This window comes from Hoplias malabaricus, chromosome 18 (assembly GCF_029633855.1).
Source record: "Hoplias malabaricus isolate fHopMal1 chromosome 18, fHopMal1.hap1, whole genome shotgun sequence".
Taxonomy (NCBI): Eukaryota; Metazoa; Chordata; class Actinopteri; order Characiformes; family Erythrinidae; genus Hoplias; species Hoplias malabaricus.
Window position 1 is genome coordinate 2,457,452 of NC_089817.1, and position 20,734 is coordinate 2,478,185.

General features: G+C 47.6%; 3 protein-coding genes across 4 annotated transcripts in view; 2 read left to right on the plus strand and 1 right to left on the minus strand.

Annotated features, from left to right (window-relative positions):
- The first annotated feature begins 4,694 nt into the window (after nt 1-4,694).
- LOC136674330 (uncharacterized) lies at nt 4,695-7,845 on the plus strand. The gene is made up of 2 exons (XM_066650288.1): nt 4,695-5,509; nt 6,116-7,845. Exons 1-2 carry the CDS (start codon nt 4,873-4,875, stop codon nt 7,741-7,743), a joined length of 2,265 nt encoding a protein of 754 aa, XP_066506385.1. The 5' UTR covers nt 4,695-4,872; the 3' UTR covers nt 7,744-7,845.
- A 1,388-nt stretch (nt 7,846-9,233) lies between these two features.
- LOC136675140 (uncharacterized) lies at nt 9,234-16,083 on the plus strand. Its single transcript, XM_066651562.1, has 3 exons — nt 9,234-13,401; nt 14,206-14,283; nt 14,950-16,083. Exons 1-3 carry the CDS (start codon nt 9,964-9,966, stop codon nt 16,081-16,083), a joined length of 4,650 nt encoding a protein of 1,549 aa, XP_066507659.1. The 5' UTR covers nt 9,234-9,963.
- An 841-nt stretch (nt 16,084-16,924) lies between these two features.
- Nucleotides 16,925-20,734, minus strand: part of tacc1 (transforming, acidic coiled-coil containing protein 1) — a 44,820-nt gene continuing 41,010 nt past the window's right edge. For both annotated transcript variants that reach the window (XM_066650700.1, XM_066650699.1), the window contains one exon: nt 16,925-20,147. In XM_066650700.1, coding sequence (XP_066506797.1) covers nt 20,079-20,147 — 69 coding nt within the window. In that variant the 3' untranslated portion in view covers nt 16,925-20,078. The remainder of the gene's footprint in view (nt 20,148-20,734) is intronic.

Here is a 20,734-nt window from a genome sequence, read left to right on the forward strand (position 1 = left end):
CCTCATTCCAGGTCTCACAGCAGTCAGGGGTGTCACAAGGTTCAAAACCACAAGGATCCTCGAATCAACAAATGCCATCTGGTCAGCTGGTACCTAGCCCTCAGCAACCTGGCAGTGTCTGGTCTCAGGTTTTGCAACCACTTTCTCAGGCACAAGGATCCCTAGGTCAAGTCACTGTTAGCCAGCAGGTCCCTAGCGCTCAGCAACCTGGCAGTGCCTCATCCCAGGTCTCACAGCAGTCAGGGATGTCACAAGGTTCAAAACCACAAGGATTCTCGAGTCAACAAATGCCATTTGGTCAGCTGGTCCCTAACCCTCAGCAACCTGGCAGTGTCTGGACCCAGGTGCCACAAACTTCACAACCCCAAGGGTTCCCAAGTCAGATTATGGTTAGCCAGCAGGTCCCTAGCTCTCAGCAACCTGGCAGTGTTTCATCCCAGGTCTCACAGCAGTCAGGGGTGTCACAAGGTTCAAAACCACAAGGATCCTCGAATCAACAAATGCCTACTGGTCAGCTGGTACCTACCTCTCAGCAACCTGGCAGTGTCTGGTCTCAGGTTTTGCAACCACTATCTCAGCCACAAGGATCCCTAGGTCAAGTCACTGTTAGCCAGCAGGTCCCTAGTGCTCAGCAACCTGGCAGTGTCTGGACCCAGGTGCCACAAACTTCACAACCCCAAGGGTTCCCAAGTCAAATTACGGTTAGTCAGCAGGTCCCTAGCCCTCAGCAACCTGGCAGTGTCTGGTCTCAGGTTTTGCAACCACTTTCTCAGCCACAAGGATCCCTAGGTGAAGTCACTGTTAGCCAGCAGGTCCCTAGCTCTCAGCAACCTGGCAGTGCCTCATCCCAGGTCTCACAGCAGTCAGGGGTGTCACAAGGGTCAAAACCACAAGGATCCGCGAGTCAACAAATGCCATCTGGTCAGCTGGTCCCTAGCCCTCAGCAACCTGGCAGTGTCTGGACCCAGGTTTTGCAACCACTTTCTCAGGCACAAGGATCCCTAGGTCAAGTCACTGTTAGCCAGCAGGTCCCTAGTGCTCAGCAACCTGGCAGTGTCTGGACCCAGGTGCCACAAACTTCACAACCGCAAGGGTTCCCAAGTCAAATTACGGTTAGTCAGCAGGTCCCTAGCCCTCAGCAACCTGGCAGTGTCTGGTCTCAGGTTTTGCAACCACTTTCTCAGGCACAAGGATCCGTAGGTCAAGTCACTGTTAGCCAGCAGGGCCCTAGCGCTCAGCAACCTGGCAGTGTCTGGTCTGAGGTTTCGTGGCAGGCAGGTGTGCCACAAGCTTCAAGCAATGTTGCTACAGTCTCTTCTCAGTCTCCAAGTTCCCCTGTTCAAGTTGGCCACATTGCCCAAACGAGACCAGTAAGCCAGCCCCTGCGCCCACCACAGAGTTTAGGAGGTAGCTTGGCTTCAACAGCTCAAGGCAGTCCTGGTGCCAAGTACTTCAGTCCCAGCCAGTTCCCTCCCCAGGCGGCTAGTCAAAGGACACAAGTGGGTGTTCATTCGCTAAAGGCAAAGCTCTTCACTAGTGGTGGTAAACCTGTTGTCTCGGGCAGCCTGAGACCTGTTAATGATGTTCCCAAACAGACTGTGCCCTCTCAAGATGCAACTACATCACAGGCTTCTAGTGCCCTGTCCCAGGTTCAGAGTGCCCCAAGTAGTCCATATGGAGCCCAAGTTGTATGGTTTGACAAAGTTAGCCAAGTAAGTCAGCCTTCAGAAGCCTATGACTTGTCTCAAATGTATTCCAGCAGCTTTAGTGGTGGGCAGCAACAGTCAGGCTTTGCTGTGGGCTTGGCCCAAGCTCAACAGTCTCCTGTGGCCCAGGGTGCATCCAGTGGTTCCGCTACCTCAACTTCACCAGGCTCATATGGCACTTTCTCAAGCCAAATCTCTGCTGCTGATGCCATCAGTGGGAGCTGGAGTGGTCCTTCAGTGGCTCAGGTGGCATCCAGTGACTCTGCCTCATCTGTGACCCAGTCAACATCTGGCAGCTCCTCAGCAGTTGCACAAGGTTTCTACAGTGGTTCTCAAATTCCAAGCTCAACTGGCTACAGCTTCTATCAGCAGCTGAAGGAGCCTTCCTACAAGCCTGGATGTCGGAGCAGATTTTCTAAGTGAAGCTGTGACTGTTTCTGATAGTATGCTGGAGTGGAGCCTAATCTTGATTTAGTTGGCACTGCTCTTGTTTACTAATTTTCTAATAAAGATGTTTGTGCTTGATCACTGAGTGAGTGTTCTAATTGGTCAAAAATCTTAATGCATTGTTTCTAGCTTTTCCTCACAAATGTCTTATCTGCAAGTAGCTGGTTATTTGCCTTATTTCACAGCATTTAAACCATGCAAAACTGTAGCTACTTGAACATGTGACAAATCCCCATTGGAGTGGGATTACAAATAACATACAATGCATCTCACTGGCCTTCCTGTGCCCCCCCCCTGCAATAGCCCTATGGCCCCCATGGGGCTGCACCTATTGGGAACTACCACTTTAGCCTGTCCTGGGTATTGTTGCGTTTCCATAGGGATAATGCAACCTAGTGCAATCCTTTATTCAATGTCTCCTGAATATCAGTCCTAGATTTCCTTGATCCTTTCATTGGTTTTCCTATCTCACCTTCTGTTTAGGCGTTTCTGGAAACCATATTGCCTGGTACATTTGAGTAGATTATATAAAGTTCAAATATAATTCCTTCTCACACCAGATACTAAACCTTTTACACAAGTACAGAGCTACATGTACTGGAGAGCAGCAGACAGTGCCATAAAGGAAAGCAGACAACTGAATCTAATGTGTCTCTAGATGGGAATAACTCGTGTGACGTTAAAAGCTGCCAGTCTGGATATGGCCAGAATTACCCCAATATTGACAAATATTTGTAATTCCAAACCACTTCAAGTAAAAATCTCATGTCTTATAAAGATGAAAAATTTGACTTAAGTGAACAAGACTGAATTATGGTGTCACAAAATAAAGATGTTGTGGTATGTTAACTGAAATGCAGCATAGATTAAGAAACCAACTGTTGTACAGCACTAACATTTCTTCTAATTGTGCCTTTAACTAGAAATATAGGCGCATTAGAAATATTTTTGCTTGAAAGAGTGTCACGTGACAATTGATTGTGTACTTCCTTTAGCTGTGAAATTGCTGACCTGTGGACCTTCTTGCACCATAAACTAAAAGAAAGGCATGTGACATGAGCAGGTGTTGTGCATCTAGTGACTTAATTGAAGGGCTTAAAAGGAATGGTTTTCAGAGGCTAAAGCATGTCCATTTGATTCTGGGCTTTTGGTGGTGTGAGAAGTATAGCAAGCCTTTGGTCTCTAAGCACCAGTTCCTTCAGAAATGGCTTGGAGAAGCAATAGGTAACTGTTTATAATGGCTGTGTTCTTAGCTTGGCAATGTTTTTTTTTTTTTTTTTTAACAATGGGTTGCTGATCACATGTTGTCTCATAGGCTATGGATGCTCCTCATTGCTTTATGTTTCTTGAGGAATGCCTGTGGACATCCAGGTTAGAGTGAACAATCTCAGTTATCTTAATCTACTTTTGATTAGGTTGTTAAACATGTCTTAATGTGATTTTTCTCTTTCTTTAAGTGCGATGTAAAGGACTTCCAGAGGATCAGCTCAGTCAATGGGATGCTGTATCACAGCAGTTACAAAAGCCTGGGTCTTACTTCTTTGAAGCTAAGACGAGCACAGATGAACCCAATATTGTGTTTGGTCAACCTAGCTCCACATCAGGTGTGATCCCACAGATTAGCCAGGACTCCACATCACAGCTTGTCCAAACGAGCAGTCAGCTGGCCCCTTCAGTAGGTTTTCCTGCAAGTGTGCATTTTGGTGTTAGTCTACCTGTGCGCCAGAGTGATAGCCTTGTACCTCAGGCTCAGTTTTCTGGTAGCACTGGGACCCAACTTCAGCAGCAAGGTGCACTACAGCAAGTATCTTCTAGCGTCCTTCAGTCTGTATCCAGTGGTCAGGCCTACTCTAGCCAGTTTGGTAGCTCGAATGTCCAAACCACTTCCAGCCAACCTGGTGCTACCTGGATTACATTCTCACAGCAGTCGGGAGTACCACAAGCTTTGCAACCACAAGGATCCCTGAGTCACCAAATAGCATCTGGTCAGCAGGTCCCTAGCCCTCAGCAATCTGGCAGTGTCTGGTCTCAGGTTTTGCAACCACTTTCTCAGGCACAAGGATCCCTAGGTCAAGTCACTGTTAGCCAGCAGGTCCCTAGCTCTCAGCAACCTGGCAGTGCCTCATCCCAGGTCTCACAGCAGTCAGGGGTGTCACAAGGTTCAAAACCACAAGGATTCTCGAGTCAACAAATGCCATTTGGTCAGCTGGTCCCTAGCCCTCAGTAACCTGGCAGTGTCTGGACCCAGGTGCCACAAACTTCACAACCCCAAGGGTTCCCAAGTCAAATTATGGTTAGCCAGCAGGTCCCTAGCTCTCAGCAACCTGGCAGTGTTTCATCCCAGGGCTCACAGCTGTCAGGGGTGTCACAAGGTTCAAAACCACAAGGATCCTCGAATCAACAAATGCCATCTGGTCAGCTGGTACCTAGCCCTCAGCAACCTGGCAGTGTCTGGTCTCAGGTTTTGCAACCACTTTCTCAGGCACAAGGATCCCTAGGTCAAGTCACTGTTAGCCAGCAGGTCCCTAGCTCTCAGCAACCTGGCAGTGCCTCATCCCAGGTCTCACAGCAGTCAGGGGTGTCACAAGGTTCAAAACCACAAGGATTCTCGAGTCAACAAATGCCATTTGGTCAGCTGGTCCCTAGCCCTCAGTAACCTGGCAGTGTCTGGACCCAGGTGCCACAAACTTCACAACCCCAAGGGTTCCCAAGTCAAATTATGGTTAGCCAGCAGGTCCCTAGCTCTCAGCAACCTGGCAGTGTTTCATCCCAGGGCTCACAGCTGTCAGGGGTGTCACAAGGTTCAAAACCACAAGGATCCTCGAATCAACAAATGCCATCTGGTCAGCTGGTACCTACCTCTCAGCAACCTGGCAGTGTCTGGTCTCAGGTTTTGCAACCACTTTCTCAGGCACAAGGATCCCTAGGTCAAGTCACTGTTAGCCAGCAGGTCCCTAGCGCTCAGCAACCTGGCAGTGCCTCATCCCAGGTCTCACAGCAGTCAGGGGTGTCACAAGGTTCAGAACCACAAGGATTCTCGAGTCAACAAATGCCATTTGGTCAGCTGGTCCCTAGCCCTCAGCAACCTGGCAGTGTCTGGACCCAGGTGCCACAAACTTCACAACCCCAAGGGTTCCCAAGTCAAATTATGGTTAGCCAGCAGGTCCCTAGCTCTCAGCAACCTGGCAGTGTTTCATCCCAGGTCTCACAGCTGTCAGGGGTGTCACAAGGTTCAAAACCACAAGGATCCTCGAATCAACAAATGCCTACTGGTCAGCTGGTACCTACCTCTCAGCAACCTGGCAGTGTCTGGTCTCAGGTTTTGCAACCACTTTCTCAGGCACAAGGATCCCTAGGTCAAGTCACTGTTAGCCAGCAGGTCCCTAGTGCTCAGCAACCTGGCAGTGTCTGGACCCAGGTGCCACAAACTTCACAACCCCAAGGGTTCCCAAGTCAAATTACGGTTAGTCAGCAGGTCCCTAGCCCTCAGCAACCTGGCAGTGTCTGGTCTCAGGTTTTGCAACCACTTTCTCAGCCACAAGGATCCCTAGGTGAAGTCACTGTTAGCCAGCAGGTCCCTAGCTCTCAGCAACCTGGCAGTGCCTCATCCCAGGTCTCACAGCAGTCAGGGGTGTCACAAGGTTCAAAACCACAAGGATCCTCGAGTCAACAAATGCCATCTGGTCAGCTGGTACCTAGCCCTCAGCAACCTGGCAGTGTCTGGTCTCAGGTTTTGCAACCACTATCTCAGCCACAAGGATCCCTAGGTCAAGTCACTGTTAGCCAGCAGGTCCCTAGTGCTCAGCAACCTGGCAGTGTCTGGACCCAGGTGCCACAAACTTCACAACCCCAAGGGTTCCCAAGTCAAATCGTAGTTAGCCAGCAGGTACCTAGCTCTCAGCAACCTGGCAGTGTCTGGTCTCAGGTTTTGCAACCACTATCTCAGCCACAAGGATCCCTAGGTCAAGTCACTGTTAGCCAGCAGGTCCCTAGTGCTCAGCAACCTGGCAGTGTCTGGACCCAGGTGCCACAAACTTCACAACCCCAAGGGTTCCCAAGTCAAATCATAGTTAGCCAGCAGGTACCTAGCTCTCAGCAACCCATTAGTGTCTGGTCTCATGTTTTGCAACAACTTTCTCAGCCACAAGGATCCCTAGGTGAAGTCACTGTTAGCCAGCAGGTCCCTAGCTCTCAGCAACCTGGCAGTGCCTCATCCCAGGTCTCACAGCAGTCAGGGGTGTCACAAGGGTCAAAACCACAAGGATCCGCGAGTCAACAAATGCCATCTGGTCAGCTGGTACCTAGCCCTCAGCAACCTGGCAGTGTCTGGACCCAGGTTTTGCAACCACTTTCTCAGGCACAAGGATCCCTAGGTCAAGTCACTGTTAGCCAGCAGGTCCCTAGTGCTCAGCAACCTGGCAGTGTCTGGACCCAGGTGCCACAAACTTCACAACCCCAAGGGTTCCCAAGTCAAATTGTTAGCCAGCAGGTACCTACCTCTCAGCAACCTGGCAGTGTCTGGTCTCAGGTTTTGCAACCACTTTCTCAGGCACAAGGATCCCTAGGTCAAGTCACTGTTAGCCAGCAGGTCCCTAGTGCTCAGCAACCTGGCAGTGTCTGGACCCAGGTGCCACAAACTTCACAACCCCAAGGGTTCCCAAGTCAAATTATTGTTAGCCAGCAGGTACCTACCTCTCAGCAACCTGGCAGTGTCTGGTCTGAGGTTTCTTGGCAGGCAGGTGTGCCACAAGCTTCAAGCAATGTTGCTACAGTCTCTTCTCAGTCTCCAAGTTCCCCTGTTCAAGTTGGCCACATTGCCCAAACGAGACCAGTAAGCCAGCCCCTGCGCCCACCACAGAGTTTAGGAGGTAGCTTGGCTTCAACAGCTCAAGGCAGTCCTGGTGCCAAGTACTTCAGTCCCAGCCAGTTCCCTCCCCAGGCGGCTAGTCAAAGGACACAAGTGGGTGTTCATTCGCTAAAGGCAAAGCTCTTCACTAGTGGTGGTAAACCTGTTGTCTCGGGCAGCCTGAGACCTGTTAATGATGTTCCCAAACAGACTGTGCCCTCTCAAGATGCAACTACATCACAGGCTTCTAGTGCCCTGTCCCAGGTTCAGAGTGCCCCAAGTAGTCCATATGGAGCCCAAGTTGTATGGTTTGACAAAGTTAGCCAAGTAAGTCAGCCTTCAGAAGCCTATGACTTGTCTCAAATGTATTCCAGCAGCTTTAGTGGTGGGCAGCAACAGTCAGGCTTTGCTGTGGGCTTGGCCCAAGCTCAACAGTCTCCTGTGGCCCAGGGTGCATCCAGTGGTTCCGCTACCTCAACTTCACCAGGCTCATATGGCACTTTCTCAAGCCAAATCTCTGCTGCTGATGCCATCAGTGGGAGCTGGAGTGGTCCTTCAGTGGCTCAGGTGGCATCCAGTGACTCTGCCTCATCTGTGACCCAGTCAACATCTGGCAGCTCCTCAGCAGTTGCACAAGGTTTCTACAGTGGTTCTCAAATTCCAAGCTCAACTGGCTACAGCTTCTATCAGCAGCTGAAGGAGCCTTCCTACAAGCCTGGATGTCGGAGCAGATTTTCTAAGTGAAGCTGTGACTGTTTCTGATAGTATGCTGGAGTGGAGCCTAATCTTGATTTAGTTGGCACTGCTCTTGTTTACTAATTTTCTAATAAAGATGTTTGTGCTTGATCACTGAGTGAGTGTTCTAATTGGTCAAAAATCTTAATGCATTGTTTCTAGCTTTTCCTCACAAATGTCTTATCTGCAAGTAGCTGGTTATTTGCCTTATTTCACAGCATTTAAACCATGCAAAACTGTAGCTACTTGAACATGTGACAAATCCCCATTGGAGTGGGATTACAAATAACATACAATGCATCTCACTGGCCTTCCTGTGCCCCCCCTGCAATAGCCCTATGGCCCCCATGGGGCTGCACCTATTGGGAACTACCACTTTAGCCTGTCCTGGGTATTGTTGCGTTTCCATAGGGATAATGCAACCTAGTGCAATCCTTTATTCAATGTCTCCTGAATATCAGTCCTAGATTTCCTTGATCCTTTCATTGGTTTTCCTATCTCACCTTCTGTTTAGGCGTTTCTGGAAACCATATTGCCTGGTACATTTGAGTAGATTATATAAAGTTCAAATATAATTCCTTCTCACACCAGATACTATACCTTTTACACAAGTACAGAGCTACATGTACTGGAGAGCAGCAGACAGTGCCATAAAGGAAAGCAGACAACTGAATCTAATGTGTCTCTAGATGGGAATAACTCATGTGACGTTAAAAGCTGCCAGTCTGGATATGGCCAGAATTACCCCAATATTGACAAATATTTGTAATTCCAAACCACTTCAAGTAAAAATCTCATGTCTTATAAAGATGAAAAATTTGACTTAAGTGAACAAGACTGAATTATGGTGTCACAAAATAAAGATAGTTTTCTTTGTGGTATGTTAACTGAAATGCAGCATAGATTAAGAAACCAACTGTTGTACAGCACTAACATTTCTTCTAATTGTGCCTTTAACTAGAAATATAGGCGCATTAGAAATATTTTTGCTTGAAAGAGTGTCACGTGACAATTGATTGTGTACTTCCTTTAGCTGTGAAATTGCTGACCTATGGACCTTCTTGCACCATAAACTAAAAGAAAGGCATGTGACATGAGCAGGTGTTGTGCATCTAGTGACTTAATTGAAGGGCTTAAAAGGAATGGTTTTCAGAGGCTAAAGCATGTCCATTTGATTCTGGGCTTTTGGTGGTGTGAGAAGTATAGCAAGCCTTTGGTCTCTAAGCACCAGTTCCTTCAGAAATGGCTTGGAGAAGCAATAGGTAACTGTTTATAATGGCTGTGTTCTTAGCTTGGCAATGTTTTTTTTTTTTTTTTTTAACAATGGGTTGCTGATCACATGTTGTCTCATAGGCTATGGATGCTCCTCATTGCTTTATGTTTCTTGAGGAATGCCTGTGGACATCCAGGTTAGAGTGAACAATCTCAGTTATCTTAATCTACTTTTGATTAGGTTGTTAAACATGTCTTAATGTGATTTTTCTCTTTCTTTAAGTGCGATGTAAAGGACTTCCAGAGGATCAGCTCAGTCAATGGGATGCTGTATCACAGCAGTTACAAAAGCCTGGGTCTTACTTCTTTGAAGCTAAGACGAGCACAGATGAACCCAATATTGTGTTTGGTCAACCTAGCTCCACATCAGGTGTGATCCCACAGATTAGCCAGGACTCCACATCACAGCTTGTCCAAACGAGCAGTCAGCTGGCCCCTTCAGTAGGTTTTCCTGCAAGTGTGCATTTTGGTGTTAGTCTACCTGTACGCCAGAGTGATAGCCTTGTACCTCAGGCTCAGTTTTCTGGTAGCACTGGGACCCAACTTCAGCAGCAAGGTGCACTACAGCAAGTATCTTCTAGCGTCCTTCAGTCTGTATCCAGTGGTCAGGCCTACTCTAGCCAGTTTGGTAGCTCGAATGTCCAAACCACTTCCAGCCAACCTGGTGCTACCTGGATTACATTCTCACAGCAGTCGGGAGTACCACAAGCTTTGCAACCACAAGGATCCCTGAGTCACCAAATAGCATCTGGTCAGCAGGTCCCTAGCCCTCAGCAACCTGGCAGTGTCTGGTCTCAGGTTTTGCAACCACTTTCTCAGGCACAAGGATCACTAGGTCAAGTCACTGTTAGCCAGCAGGTCCCTAGCGCTCAGCAACCTGGCAGTGCCTCATTCCAGGTCTCACAGCAGTCAGGGGTGTCACAAGGTTCAAAACCACAAGGATCCTCGAATCAACAAATGCCATCTGGTCAGCTGGTACCTAGCCCTCAGCAACCTGGCAGTGTCTGGTCTCAGGTTTTGCAACCACTTTCTCAGGCACAAGGATCCCTAGGTCAAGTCACTGTTAGCCAGCAGGTCCCTAGCTCTCAGCAACCTGGCAGTGCCTCATCCCAGGTCTCACAGCAGTCAGGGGTGTCACAAGGTTCAAAACCACAAGGATTCTCGAGTCAACAAATGCCATTTGGTCAGCTGGTCCCTAGCCCTCAGCAACCTGGCAGTGTCTGGACCCAGGTGCCACAAACTTCACAACCCCAAGGGTTCCCAAGTCAAATTATGGTTAGCAAGCAGGTCCCTAGCTCTCAGCAACCTGGCAGTGTTTCATCCCAGGGCTCACAGCTGTCAGGGGTGTCACAAGGTTCAAAACCACAAGGATCCTCGAATCAACAAATGCCATCTGGTCAGCTGGTACCTACCTCTCAGCAACCTGGCAGTGTCTGGTCTCAGGTTTTGCAACCACTTTCTCAGGCACAAGGATCCCTAGGTCAAGTCACTGTTAGCCAGCAGGTCCCTAGCGCTCAGCAACCTGGCAGTGCCTCATCCCAGGTCTCACAGCAGTCAGGGGTGTCACAAGGTTCAGAACCACAAGGATTCTCGAGTCAACAAATGCCATTTGGTCAGCTGGTCCCTAGCCCTCAGCAACCTGGCATTGTCTGGACCCAGGTGCCACAAACTTCACAACCCCAAGGGTTCCCAAGTCAAATTATGGTTAGCCAGCAGGTCCCTAGCTCTCAGCAACCTGGCAGTGTTTCATCCCAGGTCTCACAGCTGTCAGGGGTGTCACAAGGTTCAAAACCACAAGGATCCTCGAATCAACAAATGCCTACTGGTCAGCTGGTACCTACCTCTCAGCAACCTGGCAGTGTCTGGTCTCAGGTTTTGCAACCACTTTCTCAGGCACAAGGATCCCTAGGTCAAGTCACTGTTAGCCAGCAGGTCCCTAGTGCTCAGCAACCTGGCAGTGTCTGGACCCAGGTGCCACAAACTTCACAACCCCAAGGGTTCCCAAGTCAAATCATAGTTAGCCAGCAGGTACCTAGCTCTCAGCAACCCATTAGTGTCTGGTCTCATGTTTTGCAACAACTTTCTCAGCCACAAGGATCCCTAGATGAAGTCACTGTTAGCCAGCAGGTCCCTAGCTCTCAGCAACCTGGCAGTGCCTCATCCCAGGTCTCACAGCAGTCAGGGGTGTCACAAGGGTCAAAACCACAAGGATCCGCGAGTCAACAAATGCCATCTGGTCAGCTGGTACCTAGCCCTCAGCAACCTGGCAGTGTCTGGACCCAGGTTTTGCAACCACTTTCTCAGGCACAAGGATCCCTAGGTCAAGTCACTGTTAGCCAGCAGGTCCCTAGTGCTCAGCAACCTGGCAGTGTCTGGACCCAGGTGCCACAAACTTCACAACCCCAAGGGTTCCCAAGTCAAATTATTGTTAGCCAGCAGGTACCTACCTCTCAGCAACCTGGCAGTGTCTGGTCTCAGGTTTTGCAACCACTTTCTCAGGCACAAGGATCCCTAGGTCAAGTCACTGTTAGCCAGCAGGTCCCTAGCGCTCAGCAACCTGGCAGTGCCTCATCCCAGGTCTCACAGCAGTCAGGGGTGTCACAAGGTTCAAAACCACAAGGATCCTCGAGTCAACAAATGCCATCTGGTCAGCTGGTACCTAGCCCTCAGCAACCTGGCAGTGTCTGGTCTCAGGTTTTGCAACCACTATCTCAGCCACAAGGATCCCTAGGTCAAGTCACTGTTAGCCAGCAGGTCCCTAGTGCTCAGCAACCTGGCAGTGTCTGGACCCAGGTGCCACACCCTTCACAACCCCAAGGGTTCCCAAGTCAAATTATTGTTAGCCAGCAGGTACCTACCTCTCAGCAACCTGGCAGTGTCTGGTCTCAGGTTTTGCAACCACTATCTCAGCCACAAGGATCCCTAGGTCAAGTCACTGTTAGCCAGCAGGTCCCTAGCTCTCAGCAACCTGGCAGTGCCTCATTCCAGGTCTCACAGCAGTCAGGGGTGTCACAAGGTTCAAAACCACAAGGATCCTCGAATCAACAAATGCCATCTGGTCAGCTGGTACCTAGCCCTCAGCAACCTGGCAGTGTCTGGTCTCAGGTTTTGCAACCACTTTCTCAGGCACAAGGATCCCTAGGTCAAGTCACTGTTAGCCAGCAGGTCCCTAGCTCTCAGCAACCTGGCAGTGCCTCATCCCAGGTCTCACAGCAGTCAGGGGTGTCACAAGGTTCAAAACCACAAGGATTCTCGAGTCAACAAATGCCATTTGGTCAGCTGGTCCCTAGCCCTCAGCAACCTGGCAGTGTCTGGACCCAGGTGCCACAAACTTCACAACCCCAAGGGTTCCAAAGTCAAATTATGGTTAGCCAGCAGGTCCCTAGCTCTCAGCAACCTGGCAGTGTTTCATCCCAGGTCTCACAGCAGTCAGGGGTGTCACAAGCGTCAAAACCACAAGGATCCGCGAGTCAACAAATGCCATCTGGTCAGCTGGTACCTAGCCCTCAGCAACCTGGCAGTGTCTGGACCCAGGTTTTGCAACCACTTTCTCAGGCACAAGGATCCCTAGGTCAAGTCACTGTTAGCCAGCAGGTCCCTAGTGCTCAGCAACCTGGCAGTGTCTGGACCCAGGTGCCACAAACTTCACAACCCCAAGGGTTCCCAAGTCAAATTACGATTAGTCAGCAGGTCCCTAGCCCTCAGCAACCTGGCAGTGTCTGGTCTCAGGTTTTGCAAACACTTTCTCAGGCACAAGGATCCCTAGGTCAAGTCACTGTTAGCCAGCAGGTACCTACCTCTCAGCAACCTGGCAGTGTCTGGTCTCAGGTTTTGCAACCACTATCTCAGCCACAAGGATCCCTAGGTCAAGTCACTGTTAGCCAGCAGGTCCCTAGCGCTCAGCAACCTGGCAGTGTCTGGACCCAGGTGCCACAAACTTCACAACCGCAAGGGTTCCCAAGTCAAATTACGGTTAGTCAGCAGGTCCCTAGCCCTCAGCAACCTGGCAGTGTCTGGTCTCAGGTTTTGCAACCACTTTCTCAGGCACAAGGATCCCTAGGTCAAGTCACTGTTAGCCAGCAGGTCCCTAGCGCTCAGCAACCTGGCAGTGCCTCATCCCAGGTCTCACAGCAGTCAGGGGTGTCACAAGGTTCAAAACCACAAGGATCCTCGAATCAACAAATGCCTACTGGTCAGCTGGTACCTACCTCTCAGCAACCTGGCAGTGTCTGGTCTCAGGTTTTGCAACCACTATCTCAGCCACAAGGATCCCTAGGTCAAGTCACTGTTAGCCAGCAGGTCCCTAGTGCTCAGCAACCTGGCAGTGTCTGGACCCAGGTGCCACAAACTTCACAACCCCAAGGGTTCCCAAGTCAAATCATGGTTAGCCAGCAGGTACCTAGCTCTCAGCGACCCATTAGTGTCTGGTCTCATGTTTTGCAACAACTTTCTCAGCCACAAGGATCCCTAGGTGAAGTCACTGTTAGCCAGCAGGTCCCTAGCGCTCAGCAACCTGGCAGTGCCTCATTCCAGGTCTCACAGCAGTCAGGGGTGTCACAAGGTTCAAAACCACAAGGATCCTCGAATCAACAAATGCCATCTGGTCAGCTGGTACCTAGCCCTCAGCAACCTGGCAGTGTCTGGTCTCAGGTTTTGCAACCACTTTCTCAGGCACAAGGATCCCTAGGTCAAGTCACTGTTAGCCAGCAGGTCCCTAGCTCTCAGCAACCTGGCAGTGCCTCATCCCAGGTCTCACAGCAGTCAGGGGTGTCACAAGGTTCAAAACCACAAGGATCCTCGAGTCAACAAATGCCATCTGGTCAGCTGGTACCTAGCCCTCAGCAACCTGGCAGTGTCTGGACCCAGGTGCCACAAACTTCACAACCCCAAGGGTTCCCAAGTCAAATTACGGTTAGTCAGCAGGTCCCTAGCCCTCAGCAACCTGGCAGTGTCTGGTCTCAGGTTTTGCAACCACTTTCTCAGGCACAAGGATCCCTAGGTCAAGTCACTGTTAGCCAGCAGGTACCTACCTCTCTGCAACCTGGCAGTGCCTCATCCCAGGTCTCACAGCAGTCAGGGGTGTCACAAGGTTCAAAACCACAAGGATCCTCGAGTCAACAAATGCCATCTGGTCAGCTGGTACCTAGCCCTCAGCAACCTGGCAGTGTCTGGTCTCATGTTTTGCAACCACTTTCTCAGGCACAAGGATCCCTAGGTCAAGTCACTGTTAGCCAGCAGGGCCCTAGCGCTCAGCAACCCGGCAGTGTCTGGACCCAGGTGCCACAAACTTCACAACCCCAAGGGTTCCCAAGTCAAATTATGGTTAGCCAGCAGGTACTTGGCTCTCAGCAACCTGGCAGTGTTTCACCCCAGGTCTCACAGCAGTCAGGGGTGTCACAAGGGTCAAAACCACAAGGATCCTCGAGTCAACAAATGCCATCTGGTCAGCTGGTACCTAGCTCTCAGCAACCTGGCAGTGTCTGGTCGCAGGTTTTGCAACCACTTTCTCAGGCACAAGGATCCCTAGGTCAAGTCACTGTTAGCCAGCAGGTCCCTAGCTCTCTGCAACCTGGCAGTGTTTCATCCCAGGTCTCACAGCACTCAGGGGTGTCACAAGGTTCAAAACCACAAGGATCCTCGAGTCAACAAATGCCATCTGGTCAGCTGGTACCTAGCCCTCAGCAACCTGGCAGTGTCTGGTCTCAGGTTTTGCAACCACTTTCTCAGGCACAAGGATCCCTAGGTCAAGTCACTGTTAGCCAGCAGGTCCCTAGCTCTCTGCAACCTGGCAGTGTTTCATCCCAGGTCTCACAGCAGTCAGGGGTGTCACAAGGTTCAAAACCACAAGGATCCTCGAGTCAACAAATGCCATCTGGTCAGCTGGTACCTAGCCCTCAGCAACCTGGCAGTGTCTGGTCTCAGGTTTTGCAACCACTTTCTCAGGCACAAGGATCCCTAGGTCAAGTCACTGATAGCCAGCTGGGCCCTAGCGCTCAGCAACCTGGCAGTGTCTGGACCCAGGTGCCACAAACTTCACAACCCCAAGGGTTCCCAAGTCAAATTACGGTTAGTCAGCAGGTCCCTAGCCCTCAGCAACCTGGCAGTGTCTGGTCTCAGGTTTTGCAACCACTTTCTCAGCCACAAGGATCCCTAGGTCAAGTCACTGTTAGCCAGCAGGTCCCTAGCGCTCAGCAACCTGGCAGTGTATGGTCTGAGGTTTCTTGGCAGGCAGGTGTGCCACAAGCTTCAAGCAATGTTGCTACAGTCTCTTCTCCAAGTTCCCCTGTTCAAGTTGGCCACATTGCCCAAACGAGACCAGTAAGCCAGCCCCTGCGCCCACCACAGAGTTTAGGAGGTAGCTTGGCTTCAACAGCTCAAGGCAGTCCTGGTGCCAAGTACTTCAGTCCCAGCCAGTTCCCTCCCCAGGCGGCTAGTCAAAGGACACAAGTGAGTGTTCATTCGCTAAAGGCAAAGCTCTTCACTAGTGGTGGTAAACCTGTTGTCTCGGGCAGCCTGAGACCTGTTAATGATGTTCCCAAACAGACTGTGCCCTCTCAAGATGCAACTACATCACAGGCTTCTAGTGCCCTGTCCCAGGTTCAGAGTGCCCCAAGTAGTCCATATGGAGCCCAAGTTGTATGGTTTGACAAAGTTAGCCAAGTAAGTCAGCCTTCAGAAGCCTATGACTTGTCTCAAATGTATTCCAGCAGCTTTAGTGGTGGGCAGCAACAGTCAGGCTTTGCTGTGGGCTTGGCCCAAGCTCAACAGTCTCCTGTGGCCCAGGGTGCATCCAGTGGTTCCGCTACCTCAACTTCACCAGGCTCATATGGCACTTTCTCAAGCCAAATCTCTGCTGCTGATGCCATCAGTGGGAGCTGGAGTGGTCCTTCAGTGGCTCAGGTGGCATCCAGTGACTCTGCCTCATCTGTGACCCAGTCAACATCTGGCAGCTCCTCAGCAGTTGCACAAGGTTTCTACAGTGGTTCTCAAATTCCAAGCTCAACTGGCTACAGCTTCTATCAGCATCTGAAGGAGCCTTCCTACAAGCCTGGATGTCGGAGCAGATTTTCTAAGTGAAGCTGTGACTGTTTCTGATAGTATGCTGGAGTGGAGCCTAATCTTGATTTAGTTGGCACTGCTCTTGTTTACTAATTTTCTAATAAAGATGTTTGTGCTTGATCACTGAGTGAGTGTTCTAATTGGTCAAAAATCTTAATGCATTGTTTCTAGCTTTTCCTCACAAATGTCTTATCTGCAAGTAGCTGGTTATTTGCCTTATTTCACAGCATTTAAACCATGCAAAACTGTAGCTACTTGAACATGTGACAAATCCCCATTGGAGTGGGATTACAAATAACATACAATGCATCTCACTGGCCTTCCTGTGCCCCCCCCCCTGCAATAGCCCTATGGCCCCCATGGGGCTGCACCTATTGGGAACTACCACTTTAGCCTGTCCTGGGTATTGTTGCGTTTCCATAGGGATAATGCAACCTAGTGCAATCCTTTATTCAATGTCTCCTGAATATCAGTCCTAGATTTCCTTGATCCTTTCATTGGTTTTCCTATCTCACCTTCTGTTTAGGAGTTTCTGGGAAACCATATTGCCTGGTATATTTGAGTAGATTATATAAAGTTCAAATATAATTCCTTCTCACACCAGATGCTAAAACCTTTACACAAGTACAGAGCTACATGTACTGGAGAGCAGCAGAAGGTGCCATAAAGGAATGCAGACAAATGAATCTAATGTGTCTGTAGATAGGAATAACTCTGTTAATTGATGTTAACTGATTCTTATATTTTACATTTATTCATTCATTATTAAAAGCTTCAGTCTTAGGAAAGGACAAGGTGTTTAATTGTAATTAAGCACAGCACCTTCATTCACTTTTTTGATTAATCGACACGCCTTATATATCACACACCCATACAGATGTTTGTTCTGATAAATTGTTTAGAATACAGTTTACTTTCAGAATCTCTACTGAAACGTGTTTAAAAATAATTTAAAAATAGTCATCGATATAGTGTGTTATTCACCGTAAACAATCCAGTCAATCAACACCAGACCAGACCAATACCAGGTGAATAAATGAACATATTTAAATAATGTATAACACCAGCACTCCCCGTGGCTCTCTGTGAAGCACAGAGGGAAACACCAGTGAAGAAAAAGAAACATACTTCCTCTGATCAAATTCTCACAAAATCAACCACAAAAAAAACTTCCATGGCACCACAGCTGAAGCTATTATTATTATTTAATTTGGCAAATGCCTCACGCACAAAATATATATTAGTAAACATCATTTCTGTGCATCTCTCTCTCTCTCTCCCACTTTACAAACAGAATAAAAGAGGAATAACACTCTCAAAAAACAAAACAAAATAATACAACAGCGGCAGAAAACAGGCGTCGGTTCGATCAGCGTCGCTTTGGCAGAAATCACATCTGGCAGCGAGGATTGTCATTTTAGCGTAAATTCATTATAATTATTAAGTTCCATTTTAGTTAATTCATTATAATTAATACGTTCAACAGGCGCTAAAAGTAAAGGCAATGAACTTCATGGCATTCGTGAAAAAATAAAGGCAGAAAAAAGTAAAAACACCAGGCCACTGCCACACCATCAGATTTACACTTTTCACTGCAGTAGATCTGTCGAGACGTTCTCAGCGTCTGAATGTTTCTTTAGTTTTAGCGACAGAGCTACGAGGCTAATGTCGATAAATGTTTTTAAACAACAGAATGGATACAGCTTTTCAATTAGATATTCACTTTCTAAATGCATTACTCACAGCAGCATTGATATAAACCAAAAAACAATGAATAGCTAAATGGGGCACACTAACAATTCTAGCTACCTTACGCAGCTAATGCGGTTATTCGCTGATATCAGCTGTAATTCATGCTGTAAGTCATAAATTAAACATAGATGACGTTTTCATAGCTGTTGTTTAGTTTGTTAACCTTCACAAAGTTGCAGTCTTCTTCCTGTGGCGAATTTCTCTCAAAACTTTGGGTAAAAACAAGTAAAGAAACGTCTGTGGTTTCATTTGTCACAGTAGGAAGATGATTTAGGGTGGGTTTTTTTTGTTTTTTTTTTGCTGCTGTTTATAAGCTGTATTTTCAATAAACAGATATTTTTCCTGTCCTTATTCACACACAGCAACATTTCTTGGTTGCACTGACAGATCCTGCCCACCGTCAATCAGCCAATCAGGTTTCAGTGTGATGAATATCCATCAGTTTGAGTGACAGGCAAAACTACCAATCAGGTGTCAATATTTTAGTGAATCCTGCAGAAGAAAACAGACTTAAAAGTAATTTTTAATTTATATAATTATTATTGTATACATTATTTTTAGTTTTTACCAAATATGTTATGTTTTAAAGTGAAGGTTAGGGGTGGATCTAATGAAAATTTTGGGCAGGATGTCCGGTTTGGTTTGTTGAAACTGTGATAACTGGGCTGTAACCGGAAGGTTGTCAGTTCGATCCCCAGAGTTGGCAGGTCATTATTGAAGTGCACTTGAGCACGGCAACTAACCCCCAACTGCTCCCCAGGTGCCGTGGCTAGGGGCTGTCCACTGCTCCGGGCACTGCTCACTGCCCCCTAGTGTTCACTAGTGTGTGTAAATGTGTGTTTCACTGCACAGATTGGGTTAAATGCGGAGAACAAATTCCTCTGTGTGCAGCACAGTGGCCAATAAAGTGTTTCTAATTCTAACAGTCTTATTAGCAGAGCTTATTAGCTATTAGCCTCGTAGCTCCTCTGTAACATGTGAGAAGCAAAACTGAACACTCACCAAACGTTTCAAATGATCAGCTAGATTTGGGGTAAGGTTTAGAAAACAGTAAATTAAATGATAGGTTTTTAAAAAAAAAACTGAAGCTGATAAACTAAGTTCTTTATGTTCTTATGGAAGTTGTTTCATTTGATCAATATTGCGCTTTAACAAAAGCTAATTTACTTATTAAAAAACAAATAAAAAAACAAAAATACTAGTCACTGTTCCCATTTGGAGCTGATAAAACAGAATTTGATCTCTCACTGATTCAAGCCTCTTTTGATGTGACACACATCTCTTGATAACTAATGATTAAAGATTAGACTTAACTATTAACGCTAAACGCAAACCACTGTAACACAAGTAAACTCAGAGCGTAAACACTGAAGAACTTCACTCAGTCACTGTTTACAACTGGAACATAAACCACTGTCCAAAATAAACAATATGATAAACGTCTCTTATTTACAATGAAATGAGTGAGTGACAGCGCCCCCTTCAGGAACAGCAGCAGCATGAAGGAAAACCAGAAAGGAGTGAGGGATGGAAAACGAGTGGATGGATCAAAACCAAAACCTGCATTAACACTTATCAACCCTTATATCTTTGATTGAGCCAAACCTTCAAAACCTTGGATCTCCAGTTTTGATTTTTCTAATTTAACTCAGAAAAAACGGCTTCTGTTTACACTTTCCTCCGTAACTCTATGTTTTTGGAGATACAAGGTATTTACCGTCCAACAGCTACAGCATACGAACACAAAGCAGGGCTGCACAATACATGGTTGTTAAACAATATTGTGATATTAGTCAGTAATGATATACCTGAACACTGCTATACGCAAATGTGCCTTCCAACCAGTCACAGCATTGTTTACTGTGAGCTCTGTCCAATCACAGCTTCCGATCAAACAGTGTGTTCAGGTTATTTTACAAATGTCAATCGTTTTGGCCCATACTGTGCAGCCCCTACGTACAAACACAGACCCGAACGTATGTCAATTTACATTCCACCTTAAATAGAGCATGTGCCTGAATGTAACTTCTGCACTATTTAAGGAGGAATGGAAAAATTCAAACGAGCTGTTTCAGCAACTTTCCTCCAAACTATTCCCTTATTTCTCCAGGTGATTCTGTGTGCTCATAGTCCAGATGTTGAAGGAAGCAGGTCCAGATGTGCAGGTGTGTGACGTAGGGAAGTTAAAGTGAGATTAAAGCGAAGGTTGAGCAGCTGAAGGGCAATCGAGGGCTGGAAGAGTCTCTCTCTTTCTCTCAGTTTTATTCTGTTGTGCCCAGTTTTGCTATGAGTTCATCACAGATCTTGGTCAACTCCTCGATCTCCTGATTCTGAAGAAGAGAAATAAACATTTACATTCATTTGAATTCATTCCTGTATATTAAATAATACAACACGTAATATACATGTACACATATTTTGAATATTCTAAAAAGGAAACTCATTAGCATTAGTGATAGTTAGCATAGTTAACCTAGTTAGCTGCAGAAGCGTTAGCGGATAGATCACGTAGATAAATGTTATTGATCTCTAGTTCTCACCTGGTGGGGACCTAAAAGTGGGTCACAGACTGGTTCTGAATGAATCGTGTGGTCATAAGAATTATTTGTAAACGCTTATCTGATGATGAACGTTAATTTTGACAGATGTGCAATAAAGTCATGCAGCAGGCGACATGCAAACAACAGGAAAGGTAAAAGGCTGAGGATTTTGGACAAATAAATCTACGTTCTCTGGCTTTCAATAAAAGTGTGGTGTGACAATGACCACAGGAGCCTGAGGGTCCCAAGGTGAGAGGCACTGAGAATCTAATCTAAGCAGGTGCCCAGATATTGGACGCCTTTGGGCCTATGCTGTGTGAGGTACACTTACGGCTCAGTTAAAGGCCGTAGGAGAACTGCAGATGGGCCACATTTGG